This window comes from Narcine bancroftii, chromosome 1 (genome assembly GCF_036971445.1).
Source record: "Narcine bancroftii isolate sNarBan1 chromosome 1, sNarBan1.hap1, whole genome shotgun sequence".
In the NCBI taxonomy this organism is placed as follows: domain Eukaryota; kingdom Metazoa; phylum Chordata; class Chondrichthyes; order Torpediniformes; family Narcinidae; genus Narcine; species Narcine bancroftii.
This window is the reverse complement of record NC_091469.1, coordinates 435,257,653-435,280,603: the sequence shown is the minus strand read 5'-3', so window position 1 is coordinate 435,280,603 and position 22,951 is coordinate 435,257,653. Positions and strand designations below refer to the sequence as shown.

At 38.0% G+C, this 22,951-nt stretch overlaps 1 protein-coding gene across 3 annotated transcripts in view; it reads left to right on the top strand.

The window, feature by feature from the left end:
* The window catches only part of rundc3b (RUN domain containing 3b), a 137,675-nt gene that overhangs the window by 32,095 nt on the left and 82,629 nt on the right, over positions 1–22,951 (top strand). For all 3 annotated transcript variants that reach the window (XM_069914291.1, XM_069914289.1, XM_069914290.1), the window contains exon 2: positions 14,440–14,555. In XM_069914291.1, coding sequence (XP_069770392.1) covers positions 14,440–14,555 — 116 coding nt within the window. The remainder of the gene's footprint in view (positions 1–14,439; positions 14,556–22,951) is intronic.

Here is a 22,951-nt window from a genome sequence, read left to right as displayed (position 1 = left end):
AAAAGACTAAAGCTATTTTCTAGTCTATTTAGAATCCTCCTCTTCTGCAGGGTGTACCTTCAGGCAAAAACTCAGTTTAAAACTTAAATGAAACTGACACAATTACTAATGTGAACTACTGTAATATAGCATTAAAATATTACCAAAACAACTTTTTTCTCTTTTTTGAATATTCGAAATTGAGGAGCAAGGGACAATATTGTTCAATGTTATAATGTTATACGCTCGATTCTGTATTGCAATATAATGATGCTTCTGTTTTTACTATTCGATTCCATATTCTATTCTCATATATTGTTTACTATAATATATTTTTAAAAAAAGATTGAAAAAGAAAAGAAAATAACTCCAAAATAATTATGACATTGCCTTACATGAAGAGAAATGCAGATGACAATAAAGAACCGTTTCTTACACTCTAGTTATCTTGTGAAATTATTAACTATAACTTGAATTCTGATTGTAATTAGCTTGAACTCCAATTCTAGGTCCATGAAACCCATGCTGTCCAATTACACCCAGTTAACCTACCAACTCCATACATTTTTGAGAGTGGAAGGAAACTAGAGCACTTGGAAAGAAACCCCCATAGTAGTCACAGGGAAAACGTTCAAACTCCTTACAGACAGCAGTGATCACTGGATCTTAATCCAATTGGAATGAAAATAGTTTTATTTAATAGCTTACAGACTTTCATTTTAAAAGTTACTTTCAAAAGATCATATGGTTGGAGAGAATGTGTGGTTTGTGCTGGTCAAACACATGTCTGCTTGAAAACATAGTTTGCATTTCCTAATTATTTGTGTTTTGTTTCTATTGAATACTTCAACCAGTTAACTGTTTAAAAAAAAAAATTCGGCGGTAACATGAATAATGTTTGTTGATGCATTTATCTTGTTTTGAAAGCAGAGTTCATGCTTTTCGATAAGAATTAAACATTATTTCATGCTTAAATCCTTGCATTATTTTTTGTTGCTGTTTAACCACTAAAACAAGTATTCTGCTGATGCTACTGGGCTGGTTAAAGCCATTTCTTGGTTATTTGAAAAATCCTGTTAACCGAAAAACATACAGTCCCAAGCTCTTCGGACAATCCAAAATGTACTCAAGTATAAATTATAAATTTCCCTGCTTGTATTTTGAACCTTAAATTTGTAATTAAAATTTTATTTAGAAATTGGATATGATTTTTTTCCCAAATCCTATTAAATTTTAGATTTTCTTTTCCTTTTTAGTTATTTTCAAAGGATGTGTGAACATCAACAGTGTGCTGCCTTTCCTGATGTCCTTGTGGTTATTAAGATCTGTCAAGATTTAAGATTTCTTTATGGTCATGTAATAAAAACAGTGCAATATTGCATGGAATTTGCTATTGTCTGCCGCAAGCAGACAGATTCGCCATCAATGAGGTGAAAATCTGCTAGAAATCATTACAAGGAAAGTGTTTGAGAAGCTCCAGCAGTTTTTTTATTTGTTCAAATCATGTAAGATATTATTTAACAGCTTCTCTGTTCTAATCTCTAAGATGTTTTAGTCGTCAGATTACTTTCCTTTTTAAAAATGTTTGTTACATTTAATGTTGCAATTCACAAATGTGTTGGAGAAATTCAGTTTGTCCAGCATGTTTGTATTGCACTTGACCCCAGCATCTGCAGACTTCCTTGTTTAAATATATTTTTAAAAGATATTTTTATTGAGTTTAATAAAAATACCTATATAATAAATATATTTTTAAAAGATATTTTTATTGAGTTTAATAAAAATACCTATATAATAAATCATAGCACATATACAAAATATACAAATTGTAAATCAAAAACAGCCATGTTTCATTTCTTAACTTAATATTATCCAGAACATTAATTCTAAGATCAGATTAACTTAACAGTTAACACATTTTAATACAAAACAAAGAGAAAGAATACAAGAAGAGATAAAAGGATAATCCCCAAAAAAGGAAGAGTAGAAAAAAAAACATGAGACAAAAAATATTGCTTTAAAGTAAGGCAAGTTTAAATAAAATTCCATTCTAAGAAGAAAGGGAATTTATTCTTCTTGGATATTAACTTTATTTTCTGTAATAAGATCAATGTTTACAATTCTCAATTAAACTTGCATTTGTGTAATATCTCTAAAAACGAAAAAAGAAAAAGAAAAAAGAAAAAAAAATCCCTTTATAACTAACCCCTCCTAAACAAAGTTAACTTGTATAAATAATATATTTAGATGTGAATCGAGTAACAACATCCAGAAACCAGAAACACACTTCAGGAGGGATCCAAGCATTGACATTCTTAAAATTATGATAATAATCTATGAAAAGTCTTATGAAAATTTTTAATGTTATATATATTTTTTTCTAAACTCGGGAAAGATATAATATGTAACCCTCGGATATGAGTAAGGTGGAGTGTTGAGACATAAACTGAGAACGTGGGCACAGTTTAGAAATGTTTTTGGATTTCATAGGTTTTCTCTTGCCAGTCCTATAATATCTAATCATCTTTTTCTTCCTTCTTTATCTGATACAAGTTCTAAGGAGTTGTATAGACTAGGTATTAGATGTTTTAAAGATCTTTTTATTCAAAATTTTTCTTCTTTTGAACAATTGATGGTAAAATTTCAGATATTTTCAAATCAGACATTTTGTTCAGTCCAAGCTCTCTGATTTTCTGAATTTCTGAAACAAATATTCTTGATTTTTTTTACTTTCAACTCTCATAGAGGGTCAATATCAATTATTTATGATAATTTGATGGATTTAAGTATACCTTCATGAGTCAAAATCAAGAATGATTGGGAACTTAACCTGAGTTTATCACTTGCAGATGAGGACTGGGACACTTCTTAATCTGATGAATGAGTCTTCTTTCTGTGCATAATATTGTTGCAATTCAAAGTGGTGCACAGAGTACATATATCTAAAGTTAAATGATCTTCTGGTATTGATCCATTATGTGATAAGTGTAAAATCTTTGAAGCTTCATTGATCCATATGTTTTGGGCTTGCCCTAGTTTAGAAAGAATTTGAAAAACATTTTCAAAACTTTATCATCAGTTTTTAAGATGAGATTAGAACCATGCCCTTAATTACTTTATTTTCTCTTACACAAGAAGAGGATATATTATTGACTTTATCTCAAAAGCAAATTTTAGCTTTTATGTCTCTGATAGCTAGATGGGCAATTTTGATGAAATGGAAAGGCAATTACATTTTGTTGAAATCTATCACTCATTCCAGCACTTCATAGATACCAGCAAAAATATACTGTTCTATTTTTGTTTCCATGCCTTCTTTCTGAATAAATGGATCTTGTTCTCGTGTATCTCTTAGTTCCCAGTTGCAAGCAGCTCTTAAAATATGTCAACTTTGTTATTCTCACATGATATGATAGTGTCCAGGATATCAGTAAATATTTTGTTGGTTTTATCTGCCATGCTTAATCTGGAATTTCATGAAGTTTCCTCTGCTTTTCATCAATAGTTGGTCAACACGAGATTACATTTTATGTATTAACTGTCTCTAACATTTTTAAATTGGTAAATAATTAACAGAAATGTTATGAGCCCAGAGGACCCCAAAACCCAGGAGCAAGAGATATTCACAAAGTCAAATGGTTATTTAAATAAAGGTTGTTTTTAATTATCTTTAAACATGAAAACAGAATCACACTTTAACTTCTCACTATTAACTTAACTAACCTAACTTAACCCCCTTCTAATTCTAAGTGCATGTCTGTATAATGTCTGAGTAAGTTTAGAAAAGTTCTTTAATTCACAGTCCAATCTCACATCTCACTCCTCCAAGTTTACTGGTTGCAGGCAATTCTTATATTGTGCACAGAATTTAACATTTATAAAGTTCACCAGGCTTTGGTGCTTGAAAGGTAAGTATTACAGCTCAGGAAGATTCTAGTCTGTTTTCTGAGAGAGATTTGCTGTTCCTGGACACAAACTGATCCCTTTTAATCAGCCATTTCAGAGTCTTGCTGAAGAAACTTACCCCATCTGGGTTTACCAGATGATAACCTCTTTCATTCAGGTCACCAGAGTTCCTTTTTGTTTCTCTTATTTAAAGTGAAGTATTAGACAGCCAGTCCTCTCCTCTTGCATGAACTACAAGAGCTTTGACCAGGCTGAACTAAGCACTCACAACCTGACTTCCAAATGGGGCTTTTCCACAAACTTTCCAGCTTGTCCTGTTCCAGTCCCAGCTGCTGCTGTTGACTGTAGAACTGCAGAACTGATCTCACTCTCTCTCTGAGAAAAAGCCTGTTTGACTCTCTCTGCTTGCAAAACCACATGACCCTCTTAGAACAGCAAGCTGCACTCCAGACAGCCTATGGGTCAGAACTACTCTTCCAATCTCTTTCATCTGTTGCTTTTCAAAACAACAATCCATTAGTGAAGTCTCTTGGGCACTCACCAAAGTTTTTGCAAAGGCCCCCAGGAGCTGCCCTGTCTGGCTTGAGCAGAACTCCAGTATTTTAAATAAGATCTGTTTTGAAGTGTTTGTATGTGACCTACACCAAAAAAACCTGCCCCAATTTATCTCCCAAAAATATATCTAAATTCAATACAAACACAACATAATCTGTCACAGAAACATCAACAAGGGCTAAGAAATGTATAGACTTACTTGGAAAGATAAAAATATATTAACTTTAGATAAGTGGTATTTGGAGATGAAATTTTGTTTGACTATGGAAAGGATATCTTTTTCAATTTAGGATAGGATGTCTTTTTATAAGTTAAAGTGGACTCCATTTGCTAATTATATGCATTTAAGTTTGATTTAACTATATGTTTAAGTGTGATATGATTATGAAAGGGATAGACAGAGTGGATGTGGATAGACTATTTCCGTTAAGAGGAGGAAAGATTAAAACAAGAGGACATGAGTTAAGAATTAAGGGGCAGAGGTTTAGAGGTAACATGAGGGGGAACTTCTTTACTCAGAGAGTGGTAGACGTGTGGAATGAGCTTCCGGGAGAAATAGTGGCGGCGGAGTCAATTGTATTATTTAAGAAAAGGTTGGACAGGTATATGGATGAGAAGAAGATGGAGGGTTATGGGCATTGTGCAGGGAGGTGGAACTAGAGAGGGGTGTTTGGTTCGGTGCGGACTAGAAGGGCCTAATGGCCTGTTTCTGTGCTGTAAATTGTTATGTTATGTTATATTTTAGTATTGATAAAAAAATTTTTGTTGTTAGAATTTTTTTTAGGTTAAGTTTTATCTCTTTTTTTTGTAAGTGGGTATTTTTTTTCCATATATAATGTTAATTTTATTAATCACTCTTTATTTGGGGGGGAGGGTTGGACTAATTTTAAGTTAGATTACTAATATTGTGTTACAATTAATGGGGGGGGGTTATTTTGTGTAGTTTTCTGATGTAATATTATAATCATACCATTTTAATTTTTTTAAATTTTTCTTTAAATGTAATTCTCTTGTATTCATGTTATAAATTTTTTAATAAAGTCTTCAAAAAAAAAGAAACATCAACAAGAACTGAATATTAACAGGATCATAATTAACAATAAGCATATTAAATTGTTGATCTTTTTATCTGAATGGAAATATTTAGATCTCACTGATGAACTAAGTCTGTGTTAGCTATTGAAGCCTTTACCTCCATGTCATTAAGATAATGATCATTGATTTCAGGAGAAGGAGCAGATTCCACATTTCTGGCTCTAATATCAAAAGAAGAGATAGTTTCAAGTTCTTAGGAATAAATATTCCAATGACCTGACCTTGGAAAAGCACATCAATGTGATGATCAAGAAAGTGCACCAACACCTCTGCTTGGAAGTTTAAGGAAGTTTGGCATGTATCCTGCTCTTTTGCTTCCCTTTCTCTCATACTGTAAGGGATGCAGGGCGACACTGATGTTGATTCCTTGTCTGTCTTATAGCAGGCGGGAAACAATTTTGTGTAATATTTGTACTATTCCATGACAATAAAGAAATCTTGAATAACTTCTGAGAACATGCTTACTGGATGCATCATAGTGTGGTATGGCACCTGCTCTTCTCAAGACTAGAAGAAACTAGGTAGTAATTAAGTTCAGAATTTAATGGAAACTTCCCTCCCTTCCATGGATTCCATCAATATTGCCTGCTTACTGAGGAAATCCAGTCAACATACTGAAACACCCATCACACCCCAGACAAAAACTTTTCTCCTTCCTCCCTTCAGGGAGAAGGCTTAAGAATGTGAAAATGCGGCAGTAAGATAAAATATGGTTTATTCCCTGCAGCCATCGAGATCCTGAATGATCCTCATAACAGTGCTCTCTTGCTACCCTTGCTTGGTGCTAATTAATCTTTTTTTTTTATTGTAATCCTATACTCTGCAAGTTGTGCTCTATACACACTCTATTTAATGCCAAAGATAACCTGCTGGTTTCTTTGCAGAATAACCCTTCTCACTGTGCTCAATATTTTGTAACTGTGGTGATACAACCACTGCAGGTGGAGATCTCTGTACCTGGAGGAAGACCATCTAAGGGGTTGACTTCACCTGGCCAGCTGTCAATCAGCTGACCTGAATATCAACCTGAGCCAGCCCCTCCCGAGGCAGTCACACGGGGAGCCACCAAGGCTTGAACTGGTGTTCAGGCTTTTACTGGAATAAAGCCTGTTGTACAGTCTTTTGAGTTTGTTCTTGTTCACTGCTACCTCAGCGCACCACAGTTACAAATAAATCAAAACTTAAAATCCAGGACTGTTCCCTCAAGTTTATTCCTACTTAGGGTTAAATGTAATTCCAGTGACTGAATTTGTTGTGGGTGAGTGTGAATTTGATATCTAGGAAAGCTTTGCAGATAAATCCTGATTACCAGTTTTTCAGTAGTGCTGTAAAAAAAATCTGGAAAAGCCAAATAATTGAACTGTTTGTACCTTGCATAAGATTTCCTGATTTTAAAGTATTCAGATCACTTTCATTATTTTTTAATTTGAAAGTTGGTGATAAGGCAACTGACCCACGACTGCAACGCCAGATCCAGCTCCAACAGAGTCCAGTTTGCAGATGACACAACAGTAGTTGGACTCATCAGCAACAAGGATGAGTCGCGATGCAGAGAAGAGATGGAAAATCTCGTGAAATGGTGCGACAATGACGATCTGAGTCTCAACATGGACAAGAGGACCAGGAATGACCACTCTCATCTACTCATCAGCAGTTCAGTCGTGAAGAGCATCGAGTCCCTCGGGGTCCACTTAAGAAGGGGGTCTATCCTGGATATTTAACACCTCATTACTTGTAATGGAGATGCAACAGCAACTGTACTTCCTTTGTAGGCTGAGGTGGTCATGACTACCGGCAACCATTCTGTCAACCTTCTACAAGAGCATTATCAAGAGTGTCCTTGCTGACTGCTTTACAGTGGTACTGTTTTTGTAGAGTATTGGATCAAAGGATATCCACAGGACCATAAAAGCGGCAGAGAGAATTGCTGCCCCTCCCCTCCCCGCCCACCCCCCGCCCCCTGCAAATCAACGTGATGTACTGGGATTGTTGACTGAAGGAGGATCGCAATATCAGTAAGGACCTCAACCACCCTGCACACAGCATCTTCCGGCAACTCCTGTCAGGAGATAGATGCAGAAGTTTCAGAGCCAGAACCACCAGGCTGAGGAACAGCTTCTTCCCACAAACAGTAAGACTGCTGAATAACTACTAAAACAACTTCCCATGACTCTACTATTAAGAATATTTCTTTTATTACATGTAGTGTATATATGTATTGTTTCCCTGTATGTGTGTTATGTCTGGACGCGTGTTTTTCACTGTTCTGCCCCATGGTCCAGAGAACTCTGTTTCGTTGGGTTGTTTTGGTACAGTCGGTTGACAAGTATTCTTGAACAAAGATTTAACTTGAACTTACAACTTCAAGATAACAATATCCCCTTAGTACATCTGAAAGAGTTCATAATTATGGAACACACAAGTAAAATGTATATAATTCACTGGAATTCATTTCCATTATCATTAATAAATCATAAATCAAAGTATTGAGTAGAGGAATTGGAATGTATGGTAAAGTTGAATAAGATATTGGTGAGGCTAAATTTGGAGTATTGTGTGTAGTTTAGGACACCTAACTACAGGAAAGATGTCAATAAGATAAAAAGAGTCCAGAGAAGATTTACTAGGATATTGCCTGCACTGCAGGAACTGAGTTACAGGGAAAGGTTAAACAAGCTAAGACTTTATTCCCTGAAGTATAGAAGAATCAGTTAAGATTTGATAGAGGTATTTAAAATTATGATGGGTATAGATGAGTAAAGGTAGTTGAGATACAAACATGAAATCATGGTTTAAGGAGGAAAGGGAAAAGGTTTGGGTGGGGAACTTCTTCACACAGAGTGGTGAAAATGTGGAATGATCTGCCAGCTGAAATGGTGAATGTGGGCTCAATTTTAACATTTAAGAAGAATTTGGAGAGGTACATGGATGGGAGGCTTTGGACTGGTTGCAGGTCAGTGGCACTAGACAGAAAAATGGTTCAGCACAGACAAGAAGGGTCGAAGGGGCATGTTTGTGGGCTGTAATGTACTATGGTTCTAGTTAAATGAATGTTATTTTCTAAATGAAATGATTGGGATGAGAGACTAGGCCAGGAGACCAAAGTACAGAATCCTTTCAATTTTACCAGAAAAAGCCTGTTGATATCTGCAGTTGGTCACTTTGTGTACAAAGATTGAAACTGCTGTTTGTACTGGAATGTTCTGTTTGCCTTTTTCAATGACAGTTAATAACCGCAGAAACTTTGCTGCTTGCTGCCAAATGGAAGTAGTTGAAAGGGAGGATTTTTTTGATTATTAAGCATTACTTTAAAGGATGCTTCATCCTGCAGCATCAACTTGATTGACAAATTTTGTTAGGTCTGGTTACTGATTATTCAGATAAAGGAAGGCATTTGGCCCATCAGGACTTTACAAGCTCTTAACGGACCACTTGCATCAGTCCCATTCTCCATTTCTTGTATCAAAACAACTTGCTATTTCAGATGCTCATCAATTCACTTTTGTTCTTTTTGTTTTGTTAACCAGCATTAAGCGGTAACTCGCTTGCTAATTAGCCAAACAGCCAGTGCACCTTTTGGGTAAGGGAGAAGATTAGAGAATGCGAACAAAACCCAAATGTTCACAGGGACGACGTCCCAATTCTGCACAAGCAGCACTAACTGCTGCACCATCTGGCTACCATTTCAGGAAGGACCCTGCAGAAATTTGAAGGAAGAAGGACAAGATAGGGAAATGCAAATCCAGTGGAGATAGAAATACAAAAAGTTTTAAATTTTTATTAATTTTTCTGTATCTGGGAGTTCTAGCATTTATTATTTAAAACATGAAAAACTGTAGACAATGTGGTTGAAGTAAATCCCCACAATGCTGGAGAAATTCAACAGGTCAAACAGTGTCTTTTATATAGAAAAGGTAAAAATATATAACCGACGGTTTAGGCTTGAGCCCTTCATCAGGTTTAGAAAACTGTCAGCACGGGTCTGAACAAAAGAGTTGGGGGGAGGGGTGGTCACAAAAGCTGGAGGTGATAGGTGGAGAAGGGAGGGATGGGACAGTAGTGATCAAGGGGAGGAGGGATGGCTGGATGAGGGGAAGGGTGAGGGAGGACAACTGGAATGGAGAAAGGAAGAGGGGGTGAAGAGGAGAGCAGGTTAGCATAAACAGAAAAAGTTGATGTTAATGCCATCTGGCTGGAGAGTATCCGGATAGAAAATCAGATGTTGTTCCTCCAATTTGCAAGTTGTCTTGGTGAAATAGGTTTGTCCATGGCCTTGTGTACTGTTACATCAAGACCACCGCAAATTGGAGGAGCACACCTGATTTTCTGTCTGGACACTCTCCAGCCAGATGGCATTAACATTGACTTTTCCAGTTTCTGCTAACCTGCTCTCCTTCCCCCTCCCCCTTCCCTAGCCATCCCTCCTCTCCTTGATCGCTGCTGTCCCCTCCTTTCCTTCTTCACCCAGCACCTCCAGCTTTTTCCGTACCTTGATGAAGAGCTCAAGCCCGAAACATCAGTTTTGCATTTTTAACTTTGCTATATAAAGGAGACTGTTTGACCTGCTGAGTTTCTCCAGCATTGTGCTTTTTCCTAGCATTTATTGTCCATCTCAGATGTATGGTTGCTGCAGAGAAATAGATCGGAGGTCAATCCACAGGACCATAAGAGTGAGAGAAAGTTGATACATGTGGAGATGTCACCATCCCTGGTGAGGTGGAGTTTAGACTGGAGTCTCTTCTCCCCTCTCCCCATCCCACCTGATGTGACTTACTGGGATCATTGTCTGAAGAGAACACTCAAAATGATTGAGGATCCCTTCCATTTACACGCAGCATCTTTCAGTTGCTCCCATCGGGAGAGAGATACAGGAGTATCAGAGCCAGCACCACCAGGCTGAGGAACACCTTCCCATGGGCAGTGAGAAGACCAAAGGAACTGCTCATGCTCACCAGCCGAGACCCTCATATTTATTGAACAATATTTATTTGTATATATCAGTGTTCTCAACCTTTTTATTTCCAAACTCTCATACCACTTTAAGTAATCCCTATGACATTGGTGCTCTGTGATTAGTCAGGGATTGCTTAAGGTGGCATGTGAGTGGGAAGCGAAGGTTGAGAATCACTGCTCTAGACCTAATTGTTACTGAAATATTTTGCTTGAGAAAAATTGTCATTGGCCCATTTCCTTTTGAGTTGTGAAGCCGTGGACATAACGAGTCAATTAGGTACAATTAAAACGGTGGTTTTCAAACTTTTTCTTTCCACTTCAGATACCACCGTAAGCAATCCCTGACTAATCACAGAGCACCTATGGCATAGGGAATACTTAAAGTGGTATGTGAGTGGAAAGAAAAAGGTTTAGAACCACTGGGTATGAAGACATGTCCTGCATATGTATTGCTTTTCTGTATGTGTGTCTGCATGTTTTGCACCAAGGACTGGAGAGCACTGTTTCATCAGGTGGAAACAGATGACAATAAACTTGACTTTGGCAAAGTAGTGGTGAGCAGCTGCCTTGAACTTGTGCAGTCTCTCTGGTGAAGGTACTCCCAGAATGTTGCTTGGTGGTGAGGTCAGAGAATGGAGGAGACTTGTGTGGAGGTAGATGGTGTGGTGAAGAAGGCATTTGGAATGTTGGCCTTCATAAATCGGAGTATTGAATTCAAAAGTAGGGAGGTTATGATGAAATTGTACAAGGCATTGGTGAGGCCAAACTTGGAGTACTGTATAAAGTTTTGGTCACCAAATTATAGGAAAGATATAAACAAAATAGAGAGAGTGCAGAGAAGGTTCACGAGAATGTTGACAGGATTTCAGGGTCTGAGTTACAGGGAAAGGTTGTGCAGACTAGGGCTTTTTTCTCTGGAGCATAGAAGATTGAGGGGGGGACTTGATAGAGGTGTTTAAGATTTTAAAAGGGACAGAGAGAGTAATTGTGGATAGGCTTTTTCAATTAAGAGTGGGGGAGATTCAAACTAGAGGGCATGGTTTAAGATTGAAGGGGGGAAATTATAAGGGGAACATGAGGGGAAATTTCTTGACGCGAAGGATGGTAGGGATGTGGAATGAGCTTCCGGCAGACGTAGTTGAGGCGGGATCATTGGTTACATTTAAGGATAGACTGGATAGTTACATGGATAGGAGAGAACTGGAGGGGTATGGACCGGGTGCTGGTCAGTGGGACTAGGAGGGTGGGGATTTGTTACGGCATGGACTAGTAGGGCCGAACTGGCCTGTTCTGTGCTGTAAGTGGTTATATGGAACATCAAGTTGGCACAGACTGCACAGGCTACTTGCCACACTTCAATACAGTATTTACTCCCAGCAACCATAATTTTCCAAATCTGAACATTTGAAGTTTTGCCAGTTGATTGCAGCTGATTTGGCATCAGGAATGGGGACTTCTGTGGCGAACTTTTTCAGATTGATTTTTGGAGAATTAGTTCAATGATGCATGAAAATGTTCTGGTAGTTCTGTGAGTGACATTTCTAATTTAAAGCATTCAGATCAGTTAACTTTACTCAGAATGAATCAAAGTGACTTGAGTCTAGCACTTGGACATTGGATGGACAGAGAAGGTGGCCTATCCCCATCCTCAGTAGAATTCTAAGAGCAGGAAATGGAAGGAAGTGTAAGCTGAATTTTTGAGTGCGTTTTTTTAAAAAAAAGTCAAATTTAGAAATCGAAAAATCGTATGAAAGGACAATGGGAATTCGGGTTGGGTGGTTGGATGGGGTTGGTTGGATGGGAAAGCCAATTGAGGCAAAGGAAAATGAAGGAAAAAAAAGTCTTGAATTTACAGTTAATTCAGCAGTCATTACCTTTTAAAGTGCTTATTTAAAAAAAAACATTTGGAGGAAACTAATAAACAATAGAATCAATATAATTGATTTAACTCTAAGTAGTTGTCCTTTTCCTGTCCATGTGCTATTTATTGCTGAATGTCATCTCAATGCATTATGTACAGAATTACTGGAATATTTGTTTTGCAATCCCATTAAAATATATATTTTCCCATGAAGTTTCTGGAATCTGGTAAGGAGATGAGTTAAACCAGCTAAGGGAGGAGTGATGGGCAGGTGGACCCAGGTGGGGGAGAGAAAAGAAACCGGGATGGGGGTGGGGGTGGGGGGAAGCTGTTGAAATGAACGCAAGAGGACAAATCTGAAGGTGAGAGGGAGGAAATGAGATGGTGTGGGTTACCTGAAATTGGTGAACTCTATGTTCATTCCTTTTGGTTGTAGACTACCCAGGCAGATACGAGGTTACAGAGCAAAGCATGATCTGCTAGAGGAACTTAAACAGATTAAGCTGCATCTGTTGATGGAAAGGAATTTCAGACTGGAGCTCTGTATCCTGATGAAGGGTTCCAGCCTAAAGAATTGGCCATTCCTTGCTCGACCCACTGAGTTTCTTCAGCAGATCATTATACTCCAGATTCCAGTATCTACACTCTCTGTGCCACCAGAATATGAGGTGACTATCCCATCATTTGCTTTTAGCTTCATCCTGGCCATAGAGGAGGTTGAGGATGGAATTGTTAGCTTGCGTAACTCAGTATTTGAGAACTGTTCAGCTTGGCTAGAAAAATGCAAGGTTGTTTGAGAAACACTTGTAAATCACCCAAGTCTTCAAATTCTGAGGGTGGGAGGGTGAGCTTGTTGCATGGCTGTTGAGATAGGTGAATTAAAGCTAGTTGCCGTTGCCAGATGATTGATAGCTGTCTGCTGAGGTTAGGATAAAGTTCAGATTGTTGTTTGCAATTTTAAGTATAAAGTGTGAGTGGTTAGGATAAAGTTCAGATTGTTGTTTGCAATTTTAAGTATAAAGTGTGAGTTGTAGCCCAGCCCACCAGATTTCTGCTTGGATAGATTGTAATCGGTACCAAGAGCTTGGGCTCCTGAGACCAACCATCATTTGCATGGAGTTTCCAACAAGTAGCTCAAAGGATGTGTGTTATTGGTGAATTTACTGATTTATTACTTTGAACTTTAATGTATTAGTAGATTTACTAAAATGTGTGCTATCTTTACTTATAGTTGAGTAGTGTTTTAATAAATGATATTTGTATTCTAAACTTATTGAGGTTCCTTCATCATTAAGCCAAGTCCTTGGAGCCTATTTGTACTGTAACAAGAGGAGATCACATTGATAGAGTTGGAGGAGTGAATCTTCACCTCACTTGGAAGGACTAGTTAAGTTCCTGAATGGAGTTGTGATAGGAGGTGTAGATTCAATGTTGCTCTTCCTATAGTTAGATGACAAAGTGCCCAGGGAGGGGAGGGAGGGAGAGGAAACCAGGGAGTCTTAGAGAAAGTGGATGGGAGGAAAGATTGACTGCTGGTGGCCTCATGCAGGTTAGAACAACAACATGTCTTATTCCACCTGAGTAATTTACAACTCAACAGTGTGAACAATGAGTTCTCCAATTTCACTTAAGCCATTCCATCACTTTAAATTGTACCTTTTGCTGCCAGTTACAATTTGTGGAAGCCTGATCAAAGTTATCAAAGGAAGATTTCTCTTCCTACCTATTTTGGTTTTTGACTGGAGCACATTAGCCTTTTGCTTTGTTTTGCCACCAATTTTCCCTTCTACTTTGTATACCAAACTCCGACAAATCACCAGCCCCACCCCACCCCCCTCTAATATTCACGATGCATTTTCAAGGAAATAGAAATGCCTGGTTTTGACAGAATCTCAACTCATAATTTAATTGATCATTAATATTAGCCATTTCCAATGCAGCAAATGCTTGTTTCTGATTAAGTTTCAGTTTAAATGCTGAGCTGTGCGTGACTTGTATTGTTGCTTTGAGTATGTGTATCATAACCCAGCGTGCTGAAGTTGAACCTTGAACCAGATGTGCATCCTACCAACATTATTTGTATTTTACAGGTTTTCTGTTAAGACTCTAATTGATCGCTCCTGCTTTGAGACCATTGATGACTCGTGTTCAGAATTTACAAACTTTGCAGCCATTTTGGAACAAGTCCTGAGTCATCGTCTCAAAGGTAACATTATGTGTGCAAATAAACAAAAGATGTGAATTCTGCAATTGTAATCAAGTACATTGCTTCCTATACATTCAATACAAAACATCGGTATTGGTGGTCTGAATGAAGATTTAAGTTGTGTTATAAAATAATTAGGGAGGGAATAAAAAATACAATTAATTGAAAACTGATTTTTTTTCTGAAAAATTAATTTTACAGAAAACTACTTTTGAGAATTTCACTGAGATCAGTAGGAAGAGATAAATAATCCTTGAAAAATGCTGAGTACCCCTTTCCCAAAAGAGGAAATAGAAAATGTAAAACTTTGGAATTAACTTCATTTCTGCATTGCAATTAATGGCATTGTTTGGTATTTCGTGATTTTTCTTTGTTGCATTATTGAAACATTGCAAGTGAATAAATTCTCTTTATTGTAAAGAGACTCCTATTAGAACCATAGAACACTACATCACAGAAAACAGGCCATTCGACCATTCTAGTCTGTGCCGAAAACATCATACCACTTGTCTCACTGACCTGCACCCATAACCCTCCAGACCTTTCCCCATCCATGTATCTATCTAATTTAATTTTAAAACTTAAGATTGAGCCCACATTTACCACATCAGATAGCAACTCATTCCCCATTCCCACTACTCACTGAGTGGAAAGGTTCACCCTAAAGCCATTTATTTATCTCTCCTAATCTATGGAAAGAGCCTACTTCCATTTACTCCGTCTATATCTCCCATAATTTTGTTAACCCCTCATTCTTCTATATTCCAAGGAATAAAGCCCTAATCTGTTTAATCCTTCCCTGTAACTCAAATCCTGAAGATCCAGCAGCATCCTTTCAATCTTTTTGATATCCTTCCTGTAATTTGGCAATCAGAACTGCACAGAATACACCAAGTTTGGCCACATCAATGTCTTATACAACCTCACCATAACATCACAACTCCTGTACTCAATATTTTGATTGATGAAGGCCAAAATGCCAAAAGCTTTCTTCACAACCTTGTCTAACTGTAATGCCACTTTCAGGGAATTATGTATCTGAATTTCCAAATCCCTTTGTTCCTCTGGACTCAATACCCTACCATTTAATGAGTATGTCCTACCTTGATTTGTCCTTCCAAAATCCAACACTGCATGAAATTCCATCTGCCATTTTCTGTTCTTTTTTTCCCATTTGGTCCAGATCCCTCTGCAAGCTTTGAAAGCCTTCCTTGCTCTCCACAGCACCTCTAATCTTAGTGTCATCAGCAAACTTGCTGATCCAGTTTACCACATTATCATCCAGATCAATGATATAGACAACAAACAATGGTTCCAGCTCTGATCCCTGAGGCACACCACTAGTCTGAGAAGCAATCATCCACTACCACTCTGTCTTCTTCCATTCAGACAATTTTGAATCTAGTTTGCAGCCTCTCCATTAATACCTGCTATCTACCCTCCCATGTGGGACCTCGTCAAAGCCTTACAAAAGTCCATGTAGACAACATCCCCAGCTTTCCTTCATCTACCTTCTTGGTAACTGCTTCAAAAAACTCTAAGATTAGTTAAACATGACCTACCACGCACAAAGCCATGTTGACTGTCCTTAATTAGCCCTTGGCTGTCCAAGTACTTGTAAACCCAATCAGAATACCCTCCAATAATTTGCCTACTACTGACATCAGGCTCACTGGCCTGACATTTCCTGGTTTACTTTTGGAGCCTTTTTTAAACAATGGAACAACATGAGCTGTCCTCCAATCCTTGGGCACCTCACCCATGGATAAGAATTTTTTTAAATATTCCAGCCCTGCAATTTCTACACTCATCTCCCTCAAGGTCCATGGGAATATCATGTCAAGTCCAGGGGATTTATCTACCTTTATTCACTGTAAGAGAGCAAGAACCTCCTCCTCTTTAATCTCTATATGTTCCATGCCACTACTGTTTGTTTCCCTTTCTTCCTTATACATTATGCCAGTTTCCTGAATAAATACTGATACAAGAAAACTATTTAAGATCTTCCCCATCTCGTGAGGCTCCACATGTAGATGACCACTCTGATCTTCTAGGAGACCAATTTTGTCCCTTAGTATCCTTTTACTCTTAACATGCTTGTAGAATTATTAAAAATTCTCTGTGTTAATTCACAACCTCTTTCCTGGTCTTTCTCTGTCAGATATGGTGGAGAGTTAGCTGTAACTAAGATTTCTACCTATTCTGTTCAATAGCTATTCAAAATGAAAAATCATTTATTGTGAGATTCTTTTCTCCCCTCATCTCCCTCTTCCCTGGAGGAGCCCCAAGAGGAATGTATCACGAGTCAGTAAGATAGAATACTAGGATGTGAAGGACTAATGTCAAGATGGCATCACAGTAGATAGTTGATGAACATTTGATTCTGTAACCCGAACTGCACTACTTTTTGTGTTAAGCAGGCCTTTTTTCCTGATATTGTTGATAATGTCTTTATTTCTTGCCTCCCAAATTGGGTAATAAAATATTTCTAATTGTCCTATCAGTTGATTTAATCATCAAATACATCTTAATTAAAATATCTTTTAACCTTCCACACTAGGGCTCTGTGTGGTGTAACTTTTTTTTAATAACTCTGGTATAGTGCAAAATGGAGATTTTGCTGAAAGTCCAGATCATCATTACAAATAATCACTGGGATGAGGCATTTTTGTTCATCTGCTAGTGTAATGGACTATAGATTTGCTAGTGTCATGGACTATAGATTTGCTAGTGTCATGAACTATAGATTTGCTAGTGTCATGGACTATAGATTTGCTAGTGTCATGGACTATAGATTTGCTAGTGTCATGGACTATAGATTTGCTAGTGTCATGGACTATAGATTTGCAAGTGTCAGGACTATAGATTTGCTAGTGTCATGGACTATAGATTTGCTAGTGTCATGGACTATAGATTTGCTAGTGTAATGGACTGCAGATTTGCTAGTGTAATGGACTATAGATTTGCTAGTGTAATGGACTGCAGATTTGCTTGTGTAATGGACTGCAGATTTGCTTGTGAAATGGACTGTAGATTTGCTAGTGTAATGGACTGCAGATTTGCTAGTGTAATGGACTGCAGATTTGCTAGTGTAATGGACTATAGATTTGCTAGTGTAATGGACTGCAGATTTGCTTGTGTAATGGACTGCAGATTTGCTAGTGTAATGGACTGCAGATTTGCTAGTGTAATGGACTGCAGATTTGCTAGTGTAATGGACTGCAGATTTGCTAGTGTAATGGACTGCAGATTTGCTAGTGTAATGGACTGCAGATTTGCTAGTGTAATGGACTGCAGATTTGCTAGTGTAATGGACTGCAGATTTGCTAGTGTAATGGACTGCAGATTTGCTAGTGTAATGGACTGCAGATTTGCTAGTGTAATGGACTGCAGATTTGCTAGTGTAATGGACTGTAGATTTGCTAGTGTAATGGACTGCAGATTTGCAGGTGTAATGGACTGTAGATTTGCTAGTGTAATGGACTGCAGATTTGCTAATGTAATGGACTGTAGATTTCCAGGTTTGAAAATACCAGTATAAGCCATGGGAGTGAAGTGAGGGTAATATTATAAACACAACACAAAGTTGTTTCAATCACCTTTGTTTCACCATGTTTTCTAGTCTTTCAAATTATTTTACTCCATTACATTTAAACTAATTTTAAATCATACTGCTGCTTCCCACCAAAGGAGATCACCTCACACATCCATTTTGAAATTCATTAGATGATTAAATAAACGTTCAATCCTTCAAAAGTCTGTTGCTTCATCTGTAATATTAGAAACTGCTCTTTGATTCTAGAGTTCAAATCATTAGTATAAATTTTGAAGCTGTTCACCACAGTGGACCCAGCACCAATCCTTATGAGTCACCATTTCTCACCTTCTGTCAGTTCTTTGATATAGCAAAAGGCTCTGTGTAGCCAGAAGGCAGAGAACATAGAGTTACAAGTATGGAAACCGGTTAAGGCATTAAACTGTTTCCATGCATTCAAGACTTCACAACAATTTTCATTTTTTGGTCAGTTAAATATGGGTGGGCAATATTTCTGTCATCCAATCTGAAAGTATGTTTGGATGCAAAACTGAGCAAAGTTGTTGTTATCACTCTCATTTGGCATTGTGTATAATTGCAACACCTGCATCATATTAGTTTAGCTTCATATTTTTTCAATGTTATTATTGGCATTGTTATTGGAGCTTCTAGCCAGATTCTATTTCGAAGAATTTGTCATCTGTTTGCCAACAGCTTTTAACTATGCGTCACTGATAAGCTGGGGTTGGAAATATGAGGCTACTGCTTATCCTGTTGCAAATGTTCTGGCTGGATGTCAATACTTACGCTGAAATGCACTAGTGGCACTGTTAGATAATTTGTTGATTTATACTCTCCACTATATAATTTCAAAGAAAATGCAGAGCTGTAATGCTTGGCTAAAACTTAGTAATATTTGGAGGTGATAAAGCAAATGTGTGAGAATAGTTTGGAGGAATCTGAATAGAGAAACTAAACGTGTTTAAAAACGTACTATGCTAATCCCATTTTTCCAACATTTAACCAATGCTTTCTACACTTTGGAGTTTTAAGTCATATTGAGATAAGAATGTGCTTGCAATGCCCCTTTAGCCGTGGTCTCCAGATTTAATCTCCTACGAAATCCTTGATTAATCCTAAATCTCTTAATTTTTTTTTCAAATAATTTCCCTCTAACTAGGCCCTTTTATAGAATTTTTTAAAATGTGAATGTAAAGGTGGAAATTTTCCGCCCTTCTCATAACTTGCTCTCATAAATGCTCCCCGACTGGCTCCGAGGCACCAACTCCAATCCCTCTTCAACCTAGTGTCAGCGACAGAGCGCAGCACTCCACCACACATCATGAATGTATTGCTACTGCAAGCGGCTGGCTAGGGACGGGCTGATGACTCCGCAGTGACGGGAATGGGATTTTTTTAAAACGTCGACAGCGCACAGAATTTCTGCTTGGACACTAAGATTGGCTGCAAACATCACAATCAACTTTACTACTTCCTCTGGGGTTGCTATGGTCTACTTGAAGGTTCTTTCCACGCATGTGCATGACATCAACTTGGCGGGCGGCTCTATGGCACCAGTCGCACCACCTCCATCAGATGCTACGAGGTGCCACTCTTCATAAATGTGGTGCAAGAGCAGCCCTTTGGGGCTGCTCCATAAATAAGTAAGTTTGATTATTTTTCCTTTTTTTTCCCCCACCCCCTCTCCACTCGACATAGAAACACCAACTGATTTTTGTTTAGATATACTGGCTCGTAATTGTTTGGTTTGTTCATGGTATTACAGCCATCTGGCTAGAGAAGACTTGAACACTTCTATCAGGAACTAAGCAATCTCTTTCATTGTCCCCCAGACAATTCAAGATTAGATCCTGAGAATTTATTCACCTTTTTTTAGCCGCTAAGACATTTAGTATCTTCTCCTATTCAAGGGAAAAATGTATGAATTGCCATAAATTCTTGTCTTCATATGACAAATAATGAAGAGGAATTGAGAGCTGACTTCAGTGGTCTATTCATCCAAACTGTTGTGGTACCTTCTTGACTCTCACTCGATGATACTGTGTCAATGATCATCTCTGCGATTGGAAATGGTTGAATTAATTTGTTCTGCTCCATCAATACATGCATTGATTTGCGTCCTTAACTGATTCCACTGTTATAATTTAGCTTTATTTCTTTTCCAGTACTTAACTGAAATGAGATCACCTCTGATAACTGTTGAACTGCCTCTTAAGGTGTTTGGCTGATTTTTGTCCATGAAGGGTCTCCATACCTCGGCAAAGGCATTTAGAACTCCAATTTTATCAATAGTTTCACCGCTCAATGGGCCTAGCATCTCGTAGTGCAGGTTTTCAGAATGCCGCTGAGAGTTGTGATCAGAAGTGAATTTTATGGTGATCTTCCTTGGAAGACAGTCATTCGTGTGATTAGTTTGCAAGACAATAGCTATAGTGACAGTTGCTTCAAACACGGTTCAGATTTGTTTCTGTTTTAAAATCTACACAGAGCATGTCTCGAGAAGGCAAAGCAATGTTATAAAAGACATCACCCTGGATATGCTCTCTTCTCTCACAAGGTACAGAAGAAGCCTGAGGTTCAGTACCTCTAGGTTCAAGTATAGATTTTTTTCCATCTCGAACATCTCTATTATCAGAACCATACCACCATAAGATCTGCCTGCAGTATTGACACATCACATTTTTTTTTGCACTACCAGCCAACTGTGAATATTTATTTCCTTTCTCTTTTATATTTATTACTTTTGTTTTCTTTTCATAGCATCTTGTGTGTTTGTTACCTGGAGTGTGTTTTAAGATGCAACAAGTAAAACTGTGCATTGACAACAGTAATTCATTCAAAAACAATTGCAATGATCTTTGTATTCTAATCACAAAGGTACCATACGGGAAGAATTGTAGTAGCACACTCTTTTACACGTAACTATCATGTCCTTCCTCCTCCTGACAGGTGGGTAAACCTAAATCAGTGTATTAAAGCAGGACTCCCTGAAGGACATTCTAATATTCAGGCTACAAAACTTGCTATATTGCAACTTAATAGTTTGCCGGATTTACTTTTCTCAACTGTAGTTGCCCTTTGCCATATTATTTCCTAAGCCCGAAATATCACTTATGTATTTTTATCTTTGCTATATAAAGGACATTGTTTGACCTGATGAGTTTCTCCAGCTTTGTGCTTTTACTTTTTATTATTTCCATTGTGTTCAGAAGATTCCTTTGCATTTTATCTTTCTGTGCTCTGCATCAACTGCTAATCATTTGTCAGTTGGAAAGTCAAGATGATCTCTCCATCATTCTTTGTGCATCTCGTGATAGAAAGTGTGCATCCCAGAGACACTGGACCCATTGCAATTCACCGACAAATGGAATTCTTCCACCGAGCTTCATCCCATCACTCCGTCCTGACCTACGCCTCATACACCAGGCTTCTGTTTATCAACTTCAGCCCTGCTTTTAATACAATCATTCGCTACGGGCTGGTGGAGAAGCTATCCTTGCTGGGGCTCAACACCCCTCACTGTAACTGGATTCTGGACTTCCAAGCAGCGAGAGTATCCTGATTCGCTGCATCACAGTGTGGTTCGGTTACTGTAAGGCATTGGATTGGAGGTAAATTCAGAGGATCATGAGTGACAGAAAGGGTCATTGGTGTCTCCCTCTTCTCCCCCCCACCCCAAATAATTGATGTGGTCTATTGGGATCATCCTCTGAAAAGCATTCGCAAAATCTATGAGGACCCTATCACCCTGCATGCAGCATCTTCCAGCTACTACTGTCGAGAAAGAGTTTCTCGCCAGGCTGAGAAACAACTTCTTCCCATGGGCAGAAAACTGTTTAAAGACTGATGAATTGCTCATACAAATCTTCCAGGATTCTACTATTTATTTATTTAACAATATTTATTTGCGTATATGTATATATGTACTGCCTATGTATTGTTTGTACGTGTGTAATGTCCGTATAAATGTTTCCATATTTTGGCACCAAGGATTGTTTCCTCAGGTTGTACTTGTACATGATTATAAACGAATAAAATAAACATCAAGCCCTTCAATCTTGCATCTCTTCCCAATAATAGCATCCAATAGATTCTTGGAGTCATGGAATTATTTGTCACTTTTCCATTACTGGAATTGAGAAAGTCCACACTTACAAGTTGACTGTAGCTTGCCTGACTTATGATAAAACTTGGAAAATGAAATAATCAAGTTTAATGCCACAGTTAATGAGTTTTTCTGGAGCCAGCGGTGATTTTTTAAGTATAAAGATTAAGCCGGCTTGTCTAGGGTCATTTTACTACGAAGATTAATGTTGTAAAAAATGACAGCATAATTGCCATGAAATCCCAGAACTATTGCAATTATTAGTTAATAGGTGGACTAATGATGGGCAGATGTAGAAGGTGGGGGAAGGGTAGAGTCGGGAGAGAAAGGAAGGTGGGTGATTGTTGGAAACAAGGGAGAAAAAAAATGAATAAATAAAGCCAGATGGAGCCAGGTAAGAGGAGGGGTGGGGAGAATGTAGGTGGAGGCAGATGCTTGAGGGTGATAAATTGGGCACGCAAAGGTTACAGCTGTTGAAATCTGATGAGTGTGGAAGGTAATAATGGAAACTATCAGGTTCCTGGTGTGTGGCTTTTGTACATTGTGGGGATCGATTTGTGTACTTGGTTTTGAAAATTTTCATGAGATCACACCTCTGTACCTATCTGTGAATGCAGGAGTGGGAAATTGTCCAGTCTCACTCTCACTCTCCCTGCTCCTTACTTCAGAAAGATCAATGAGCTGAAATTGTCACACTGTTTCACTCTCAATATATGCTGCCTGACTGACTCAGTA